The 10,785-nt window shown below is 51.0% G+C and overlaps 1 protein-coding gene and 1 pseudogene across 2 annotated transcripts in view; one reads left to right on the top strand and one right to left on the bottom strand.

Moving 5' to 3' along the window:
- The first annotated feature begins 526 nt into the window (after positions 1 to 526).
- LOC101578278 (F-box only protein 27-like) overlaps positions 527 to 10,785 on the top strand; it is a 29,483-nt gene continuing 19,224 nt past the window's right edge. Inside the window, exons 1-6 of one of the 2 annotated variants that reach the window (XM_023721540.1) lie at positions 527 to 602; positions 831 to 1,231; positions 1,733 to 1,844; positions 1,929 to 2,024; positions 3,930 to 4,062; positions 5,140 to 5,914. In XM_023721540.1, coding sequence (XP_023577308.1) covers positions 565 to 602; positions 831 to 1,231; positions 1,733 to 1,844; positions 1,929 to 2,024; positions 3,930 to 4,062; positions 5,140 to 5,283 — 924 coding nt within the window. In that variant the 5' untranslated portion in view covers positions 527 to 564 and the 3' untranslated portion in view covers positions 5,284 to 5,914. Of the gene's footprint in view, positions 603 to 830; positions 1,232 to 1,732; positions 1,845 to 1,928; positions 2,025 to 3,929; positions 4,063 to 5,139; positions 5,915 to 10,785 lie in introns of those variants that run through there. The other variant, XM_023721541.1, reaches the window with a different exon arrangement.
- LOC101567783 lies at positions 7,888 to 9,310 on the bottom strand (annotated as a pseudogene).

Here is a 10,785-nt window from a genome sequence, read left to right as displayed (position 1 = left end):
AATTAAGACCCCTGAGCTATCTTGCCTGCCCATCAAATTTCATTCTTATGTCCGCTGTTTATCCCATCTCTCCACATAGAAGGTACATTCCTAGTGGACAGTGATCTATACCAGGGTCTATTGGTTGATACTTAAAATGACATGGCGCACTTCATACATTCTTACCGGGCAGAACTAAGGCACAGTCTAAAAGCGAGTGTTCTTGAGGAAAATGGCAGAGTTCAAATCCTAATTCTGCTATCTATACCTGTGTAACCCTGGGCAAGTCATTTGGCCTCTGGTCCCGGGATTTCTGGTTGACACAAAGGAGACAGTGCAGGGCCTGTGATATGAGGTTACTGGTTTCCACCAGTTACCAGGGTGGCCTTCGCAGGACGGGAGTCGTTGCTGAGCATGTCACACCTCACTGTGCAACCCTTATTCTGGGCAGGCAGAGATCCAGAGTCTCAGAGGCTGGATGGCCCCTGGAGATGGTAAGGAGGTGTGGTTTGGAGAGGCGGAAGTCACCAAGACGGAAGGAGCCACGCGGAAAGAGCCAAGGCACATGGTGTTAATGGTCCCGCTATGGAGAGGTCGGAGCAGGGCACGCGGGGAGACCAAAGGTGACCAAGAGTCGGGGCGGGTCGCTTCCAGTCCAGAGCTAGGGAGCTCGGGTTGGGGGAAGGCAGTGATCGCGGGGATGGGCCAGGGATCCGGCCGCCAGAGCTGGCGCCAGTAGAAGAGGGGGAAGGCAGCCTGTACCGAGTTCAGCGCGTGTTGGGGTGTCCTCGGGCGGCGCACTGAGGCTGCCGGCCCCTGACGCCACACCCCCAATACCCCCATTCCCTCAGCCACAGCCAATGCTGGGCCTGGCCGGAGGACCAAGGGCACCTCGGCCCGGAAGAGCGGGACCGCCCTGTTCTCTCGCCACAGACCCAGCCGCAGCCCAGGAACGGGCTGAGCCTGAGCCTGCTGCCGCCTGAGCTTCTCCTGGCCGTGCTGAGCCGCTTGCCCCCGCGCGTGCTGCTCAAGCGCTGCCGCCATGTGTGCCGCACCTGGAGGTCCCTGGTGGACAGCAAGGCCCTGTGGCTGCTGATGCTGGCCCGGGACCACAGCGCGTCCGGCCGCGCCCTGCTGGCGCTCGTCCGCAGCTGCCTGCCCCCTGCCGGCGACGCCACACCCGGCCCTCTCATCCCCTTCTGCTCGCTCAGACCTGTTGGACGAAACCTCATCCGCAACCCCTGTGGACAAGGTCAGGAGTCCGGATTGGAGCAGAGGTCTGGGACCAACCGGAGAGGTGCAGGCGTAGGAACCATCCGGGAAATAGGGAAGAAGAAAGAAGCTTTAAGAAGAAACCTGGGGGCCAGTGGAATAAGCGCTTCCCTGGCAAGCACAAGGGCCTGAGTTCAATTCCCGGTTCCGCAAAAAAAAAAAAAAAAAAAAAAAAAAAGAAGAAGAAGAAAACTGGGGGGGCGGAGTCAGACTGCATACTGACCAATCGGGGAGTCTGTGGGAGGTGTGTGTTTGCAGAGCGGCTGCTGAAAAGGCGGATAGTGTGGGGTCAGCCCTTCTGGGGGGCAGGGCAAGGGGGAGGAGTCAAAACTAGGCAAGAGAAAGAAGCCAATCAGGGACTGCAGGCTGGGGCGATTAATCCTCTGGGAAGGGCGGAACTACAGGGAGCTCTCAGTAGGCTACTGGATCTTCTTTTTTTTAACCAACTGGATCTTCATCGCAGTTCTGTTTTGTTCGACAGAAGGCCTCCAGAAGTGGAGTTTCCAACACAGTGGGGATGGCTGGGTTGTGGAGAATAACTTGATACCAGTGCCTGGGGCGCCTTCTCAGACCTGCTTTGTCACCTCATACCGGTAAAAGCTCCTGATCCCAAATGGCCAGGTATGTTGTTGAGAAAAGATCAGCTTGTTCTCATTGCCCATCTCCCACGTTGCTAGTTGGTGTTCAAAGAAGCAGATCCTGAACCTGGAGGCCGAGGGCCTGTGGCCAGAACTGCTGGACAGTGGCAAGATTGACATCTGTGTCTCAGACTGGTCAGTGTGATTGTATGTCGCACGCGCTTTGCGAGGATGAACCAGCTTAGGGCTCCTCCTACAAGGTCATGGGGGTGGGGAGACTTAACCAGGGACACAGCTCTAGCACTTAGGAGAGACCTATCTGAAACCCCTGACGTCCTTCCCAAGGGATATGGGGGATCAGACAGCAGGCTGGATCCAGGACAGAGGTCTTGAATGCAGCTCAGTCTGTCTGAATGAGACGACCCGTGCCTAAAGGCGAAACACGCAATGCACAGAGGACTTAGATTCTGGAGCCAGACCTTCCAGGTTGGACCCTTAGACCTGCAGTTTTAGAGCCCTCAGGTAAGCAAAGTGCTTTATAAGTGAACTCATCTTTTTTGAACCTTGATGACATGCAAAAGGAGAGAGTTTAAGCCCTCAAATTATTCAGAACTTTATAGGAAACAGGTCCAAAGAGAGAAGGTGACTTGCCTTGATCACACAGCCAGGGCAGGACCTTGGCAGCACCTCGTGGGGTTTTTCTGACCCCAGAGTGCATGGTCTTAAACAGAGGCACGTGAGGACTCTCTCAGGGGCACAGGACCTAATTTTAAGGGAGCCAAATCCAAGATCCTCTATGACTGTGTGCTCCCTGTTCTGAAATTACTCTGCTACAGATCTTATGCATGGTTCCATAGTTCTCCTTTCCCATCTCTTTCTCAGATCCCCCTTTTTCAGCTTCATGAGGGAAAAGACCCCCAATATGGTGCGTGGTGCCCACATGTAAAAGGGGAATCCAAGCCCAGTGACCATTTGAATTTTCAGCCACAACATATTCACTGTATGCAATGCACCATTAGCCTTCCCTATTCTACCTAAGAGATGCATTCCCAATAAACCTGTTGAGTTTCACTGGTGTCATCACTGTGTGTGGCATATCTGTGCTCTTCTAGTACAGATCTGTTGTCTTTGCTTATAAGAATCCTCAATTCTGCATATCTCCCATGGAGCTTTCAAACTCCTAATGTCCAGACCATGCTGTATCCTCATGAAATCTGAGTGTCTGAAGATGAAAGCCGGGTGTCAGTGTCTGTGAGCATTCAGAGCCAACTCTAGAGTTAGGAAGCACAGTCCCCAAGACCCGCCTCACTTCTGACACAGATGGCAAGTTGGTGGAACTCCCAGAGCCACTCCCACACACAATTTCTCACTAGAAGGGCTTGCAAAAGCCATTATACACTTCGAGTTTATTTCAGTGCAATGCAAGGTACAAATTAAATGGAGCTAAGAATGCCAGGTGTGGTGCACACGCCTGTAAGCCCAGCACTCTTGGGAGGCTGAGGCAGGAATATCGCTGTGAGTTGGAGGCCAACCTGGGCTACACAATGGCATCCTGTGTCAAACAAAATAAAAATCAGTGAAGAAAAGAAGCACCCAAGGCAGTGTCCAGGAGAGGGACCAGAGCAGAGTCCCCATGGACCCCTTCCTGGAGAGAATGTTCTCATCCTGGCATGAATGTGACAGGAGTTATGCAGTATCACCAACCAGGGACACTCGCCTGCACCCTGCGCAAGGCTTTTATTGGGACATCACCTAGGGTGTGATGCATCACTTGCTGGTGTGGTCAGTCTCAGCCTCCAGGTCAGCTGGCCTGGAGTCAAAGCCCCCTCCCAAGGGCCCACGTTTGGTTTTCAGGAGTAGTGTGCTGCCTTTGCCCCCAGGCTACCTATGTGGCTGTGCTGGGCCCTGCCCTCAGTCCACCTGGCAGGCTACCTGGTCTTGCCATCCTTACCAGACAAATACATTTGGGTCAGATATGACATGAGGACCTGGCTTTACATACCCGGGAAGGCCTTATCTCTTATAAAGAGAGAGGGACAGGCAGACACCCAAAGAGATAAGGTGGCAAGTCAAGTCCATGAGGATTCATTCCTCCCACAGGTGGGGAACCCGACATGAGTGTGGCGGTAGGTACAAACTCCTTGTACAACTTCTAGATGCCAACAAGACCATCCTACACGAATTCTCTGACATGCGTGTCACCATTGCACACCCGAACAGCATGTACTTTCAGGTGAGTCTCGGAGGAGAGGGTGAGTGGTGGGAGGGCCTGAGATGATTAGCCCTTTCTATGAAACAAGTCATCCCAAGATTTAGAGACTTGAAGTTAATAACCCTCAGGCAGGTATGGTGACATATGTCTATAATCCCTACTGCTGAAGAGGCTGAGGTTGGAGGATTGCAGTTATGAGGGCATCGTTGGCCACTTAATGAGACCTTGTCTCAAAATGAAAAATATATGCTGTGCTGGGTGCCAACACCACCCCTATCCGAGAGAGGGGCAGCTGAGATGGGTGATTGAGACTAGGCATGGTAGGACACCTTTAGTCCCAGCTCTTGGGATGCTGAAAACAGGAGGATCACTATGAGCTGGATCTGTGCAGTGAGACCCTGTAGAGCCTGTAGTAAGTACATGAAAAAAAAAAAAAAAAGAAGAAGAAGAAGAAATATAAGTAGGATGGGAGAAATGAGAATGACAGGTAGAATATCTCTGGGTTGAACCACAATACTGGAAAAAAAAAAAAAAAAAAGAATCAACGGCAATTCTGTGATTAGCTCTGGTGTCTTCTGACCCAGCGGGTGGGTGGAAAGAGCCCAGCTGAGCAATCTGGCTCCAGTCTCTTGTATTCAGACAATGGCATCCAGATGATGGCTGGAGTCCCAGTGCAGGGTAGTTGTAGGGATAGTCTCTGGCACCTGGCAAAATATCACTGTCCCTGTTTAGTCTCAGAACTCTTACAAGTGACCCCCTAGGCTTGGGCCAGTTGGTTGTATTACACTATGGTGTCCACAGGACAGCCAGCCTGCTTGTGTGGTGGCAGAAAGGCTTCACTGCCTTTTCCGACCTTCCTTAGGAAGTCACTTGGCTAAAGCTACTCACTTCCACCACATTCGTGGTGATAAGCTCGCCCACTCACAAGAGGAAAGGAATTAGACCCAGCTCTTAATGGGGCAGCAGGGAGATGCTAGAACATGTGCAGTGGAGAGGAGATGGCTGCCATCCTGGGAAAATGCGATCTGCCTGAAGCTCCCTCAGCTATGGAGCACAGGACTGTGACACCACAGGGCTGACCCCTTCTTGTACCTACAGGTCACCCACGTCTTCTCCAACATCAAGGTGGGCGTCCGTTTTGTGTCTTTTGAACACGCAGGTAAGGACACGTTGTTCTGGGCCGGCTACTATGGAACCCGCATGACCAACTCCAGCGTGACCGTGCGAGTCAGCCAGCCCTAGTCAAGGGTGCTCTTCCTGCAAGCCCGCCTGGCTGTGCCTTCCAGGAGCCAGAGCCATTGGCCGGGACCCCTCACTAAGCAAATGTTTGTTCCTCAATCACACACTGGGGACTCCAGTCTTCAGGCTCTGCAACTACTGAAAAAGGGGCTTCCATCGGATCTACCCGCTGCTAAGATGCTCCACTTAGCCAAGACCCCCAGTGTGCATGGGGCATGCTGGTCCTGGAGAGGGCATCTTACCTGCCCTCATCCCTCCCAGCATCCCTTGCCACAGCCCAAGTCCCTCTGCCTGAGCCTGAGGTTGGCCTCATCCGTTTCTGCTTCACACACTCTCCTGGTGCCTTCAGAGAAGCCTCCACTTACCACTAAACTTAGCTTGGTCACCTTTAACTACCAAGTTCTAGCCACGCCATGTAATGAACTCCACCTCCTGGGGCTTCCTAGCCTTCCCTAGCGAGGACTGAGGAGCTCTTCAGGCCCAGCCTGATCCTGGAGAACTTCTATAATGCACAATATTTTAAAATATTTTGTTTTTCATTTTGATATTTTTTTTCAAACAGCCAATAATCTGTCAGTATCATGCATCTACTGATTATGTGCAATACATTTCTAATTTTGGCAAAGTTACTTCAGATCTTTGTAATATATGTCCACTGCTACTACCTTTGTTATTACTTGGTTCAGAGGGATAAAATGTGAAGGGAAAACTGCAGAAGAAAACAACTGCTGAGCACGGATAGAGGGGACGGAGAGTTGCAGTAACGCTGCCCAAGGCCTGGGGAAGTCACTGATGCAGGCAGGCTTGTCCGGCACGGCGCATGCAGGAGGTGGATGTCATGGCCCAAAGGAGGGACATGGTGTCCAGGTGCGACTGCATTTGCACCTTCCTAGTGGTGAGGGTGACGCGGAGCCATGCGGGGCAGCCCCAGCCCCCAGAGATGGCTGCTAGCCTCGGTGCTGGGGGAAAGGACACGTTCAGTTCTCCCGCGGCTCGGAGGTGCTCCCTGTCTACCTGCTCTCAAGCGGATCGCGCCTCCAGCCCCACCTTCCAGTGTAGACGCCCTCAGAACTGATGGCGAGGGCGCTGTGTCCTGACAAACCCGCCACACACTGAAAACGTCCAGAGTCAGAATCGCATGAGCAAGGTGTGGGGGCACACACCAGTAATCCAGGCACTCAGGAGGCTGAGGCAGGAGGATTACAGAGACTTTGAGGCCAGGCTGAACTACATAGGAAAACCTTTTTAATAATAATAATAATAATAATAATAATAATAATAATAATAATACAAGAAGAAGGAGGAGGAAGAGGCATAGCAACCCGGGTATGGATCACACACCTGTAATCCCAGCACTCTGGGAGGCTGAGACAGGAGGATCAGAAGCTCATGGCCAGTGTGGGCACCTTTGTGAATTGGTGAGATCCTGTTTCAAAATTTTAAAAAATTTAGCAAAACGATCTGGGGGTGTAGCTCAGTACAAAGGTGTGGATTCTGTTCTCGGTACTACTAAAAAAAAAAAGGAAAATGACAATGTGAAGTGTATCTGCAGGCCCTGACCAGACATACTGTGGATAAATGGTTCTGCCCTAGGGGACATTCTGGGGTCCACTAGGGAAGTACAGGGCTTTTTGTTTTGCTTTTTGTAGGGTTTTCTGTTTTTGTGTTTTATATTTATTTTTTTTAAGAGTAACTCACAATGTAGTTCAGACTGGTTGTGAACTCACTGTGCAGCCCAGGTGGGCCTTGAACTTGCAGTGATCCTCCTGCCTCAGCCTCCCAAGTCCTAGGATTACGGTGTGCACTAGCTCACCTGGCTTCTTCACCTTTTTTCTGCGTATAATTGAATGCCTGCTCAACCCACTAGACACTCCTGTGTTATATAGTGGGACATTGCACAATTCTAGAATCACAAACAAAAGCCAATGAAGGAAGAAGAGGCAAGAATGACTCCCAGACCAACCATCCACATGCCACCATATCCAGCGCCTGTGTCTGTCACCACAATACCGAAGTGAAGAGCAGAAGGGGATACTGAAGTTGACAACGCCAAGGCAAAGGATGAACTTTTTCTAGAAAGATCCTCAAGTTTGCCCGAGAGACCAATTCTTCCAAAGCCAGAGCCCATGCCTTCAAGTCCTCTACAAAGAAGGGAGAGAAGATAGCTAAGGGGAAAGGCCCAAGCTGATACTGGAAGGAGACGATAGCCATGCTAAGTGGAGAGGCCCAGCCAGGTCCCCTCAGAAGCTGAGGGGACTGGAGACACCAAGTATATTGTGCCCTCTTTTTTTTTTTTTTTTTTTTTTTTTGAGGTGAAATCCAGGCTTTATTTTTGAAAAGAAAATTAAATTGGTTTTTGGTGGAGGGTGTGGAAAAGAAGGTGTACCCCAGGCAGTAATGTCCCCTCAAGGGTGGGCTGAGGGCTAAGCTGAGCCTTAGGTAGGTCTCTTGTTTCTGATACTCCCTTGTATAGCTGTCTCCTCACAATGGATTCATTCTCCATCCCTGTTTGCTTGTTGATCTCATCTTCATATTTATTCTTGAAGTCCTTGACCAGCCCCTGCATGTCAGGAGAGGTGCAGGCTGGGAAAGGTTGTTTTGACCCAGTTACTTGGGCAGGACATCAGAGGTCTCAGACACAAGCTTCCCATCTCGGATCTTGATCTTCACAACCACAGCAGACTGGATGCAGGTGAAGCCCGGGCTTTGCAGGCTCCCAAAGCCAAGGCTTGGGGGACTCCCATAATGTGAGCTCACCACTCCTGCATAGCCACTGGTGGGCTTCATGTGGATGCTCTCCAGCACCTTGCAGTATGTGGCAATCATGATATCCAGGGCCAGCTTGACGTTCATGAGCTCCTGATATTCGCAAGCTACCGGGCCATGTCCTGTTGGACTTCTGTAGGGCAGCCTCCAGCTTGGCCAGCTTGGCATTGGCGTCCTTAATAGCCGTCTCCCCACGCTGCTCGGCATCAGTGATGGCAGCCTCCAGGGGTGCTCTCTGGCCTTTGAGGGCCTCAATCTCCACCTGCAGACCGCTGATGCTGCGGTTCATCTCAGAGATCTTGGACTTTATGCGGCCAAGGTCATCCCCGTGCCTCCCAGCCAGAGTCCGCAACTCCTTATACTTGATCTGATATATACTCTCGAGCTTGGCCGGCTGTGGATGGCGATCTCCTTGTACTGGGCCTTGAGCTCGGTGACAATGCCATCCAGGTCGAGGGAGCTGCTGTTGTCCATGGACAGCACCACGGATGTGTCCGAGATCTGAGACCGCAGCTCATGTGTCTCTTCATAAAGCTGCCTGAGGAAGCTGATCTCATCAGTCAGCCCTTCCAGGTATGACTCGAGCTCCATCTCCTTCATGTAAGCTTCATCCACATCCTTCTTGAGGACAAATTCACTCTCCATCTGTATGCTTGTTGATCTCCTCTTCATATTTATTCTTGAAGTCCTCCACCAGCCCCTGTATGTTACCAGGCTCCGCCTCCAGCTTCAGTTTCTCCTGATCCACTGTGTCCAGCTGCCACCAGAGATTGTTGTAGCTTTCAAACGCATTGTCCATGTTACTCCTGGTGTCTGCTGCTGCTGCAGGAAGCTCCACCTGGTCTCCAGCATCTTATTCTGTTGCTCCAGACATCGAACCTTGTTGAAGAAAGCAAACTTGTTGTTGAGGTTCTTGATCTGCTCCTTCTCCTGAATACACATGGCCTGGATGTTGGGGTCCACCTCCAGGTTCAGGGGATTCAGGATATTCTCAGTCACGTGACGGCTGTGATGCTCCCCACACCTCCAGCCCCGCCATCACCACCTAGCTCCGGGCCACCATGGAAGCTGCCGCTGCTGCCCATTCTGGAAAAGCTGGAGGAACTGACGCAACAAGCAGGCCCGCTGATGTGGGAGAGGCTGCTAAAGGACCGGGGGCCGGAGAAGGACACCTTGTAGTAAACCGTGTAGTACTTCTGGGTGACCCTTATGGACATGTTGGAGGCTGGAGTGGAGGCAGGCGAACTGAAGATGGACACTCAAGAAGGAGCCTAGCAACCATTTCTGCATGGTCCCCATTTTTTGATAGTTGTACTTCTGATGACTGTATAGTTTGAAGCATTATTTTTCTCAGATTCTGTAATAATGCAGAAATCTGTTTTACTACTTTAAGCTACATTGTGAGTACACAGAACATTTTGCTCTTTTTTTGGCGGGGAGGTGTATGGGTCACAAATGCAGTGTCTTCAATACTGCGTTGAAATGGGGAAGGCAGCGTTCCTCACTACTTCTGAGAGACGCCCTCCTGACTCCCAGGAGGAGGGATTCCCTGACGTGGACTCATGGGGCCACCTTGGCACAAATGCTGTGTGGGGTAGGACCACAACTGGTTCATTTTATGCCCCCCTCCTTCTCTGCCCTCAGCACAGATTTAAACCCCTCAAGCCCAGACACCTACTGGGACCTGACTCCCAAAGTTGATGTTATCAGTGTGTTGTTGGGAGCTGCTAAAGCAAAAGATTGATCCTATGTGGGAGGGCAGGATAAGGGCTCCTGTCTAAAGCACTCAGGCTACCTCAGCCTTAAAGAAACATCCTGCCTGGACACTGTGGACTATCAGTTGCTAGACAATCTTGTCTTGCAACTTCATAAAGGTATAAATACATGACCGTACTGTTGTTCTGGGGTTTGTCCTGTCAACCAGGCAGATGGGCTAGCACCGGACCCACATCTTGTCCCCTTTTCTGTCTTTTCCTCATTTCTCCATGGGTACAAGAGATCACACTGAGAAGCCAACAGATCCCTACAGTGTGTCAGGTCATGTGGACTTCCAGGTGACACTGAGATGGAGTCCCACAAGAGCTATAATTTCCTTTTCTAGATTGTGGATCTTCACATCGATGAATCTGCCATCCTCATTTCATGTCCTGAAAGTCAGGGTTGGCCTGTAGCAAGTTGTAAAACAACATACTAAAGGTGAAATGTCAGCCCTTCTTCTGAACGTTCCCTACAAAAATAAATACATAAATAAAAATGAATGAATGAGCTTCCCCTACTCCATGAAATGGAGAGGCCACTGGATTTTGTAGTGGGTTCCTGAGTTTTGGTGGTCCACGTAAGAAGCGAGTTTGAAAGTTGTTGTGTACTATTAAGGACTGTGTGCCCACGTCCTGCCCGAAATACTATGAGTGTTTACCGTGAAAAATGGTGCATTTGAGATCAGCCCAGCAGGATTTTCTGTTAGGAACCAGAATGGTTGATTCCATCTGGGTGCAGAGGGGCAGAGCTGGGGAAGGATGTCAACCCTCGGGCAGGGCAGAGGCAGAGTTTTATAGGACTTCAGAAGGTGTTGTTATCCTGAGGAATTCAGGGGGTGGAATGGATGTGCCCCAGCGCCTCAGGACTGTTGATGCATGAAGGCAGGTATCACGGGCTCTTCAGGGACCTAGAGCTTGAACATCTCATCTGGGTCTTTATGGCCTCCTGCTCTCCCCTGGGTAGGCGTGATATTTATGCGGG

This window comes from Octodon degus, unplaced genomic scaffold (genome assembly GCF_000260255.1).
Source record: "Octodon degus isolate 3935 unplaced genomic scaffold, OctDeg1.0 scaffold00083, whole genome shotgun sequence".
NCBI lineage: Eukaryota > Metazoa > Chordata > Mammalia > Rodentia > Octodontidae > Octodon > Octodon degus.
Note: the sequence above shows the minus strand (reverse complement) of the source record. Positions and strands in the feature narration are given on the sequence as shown.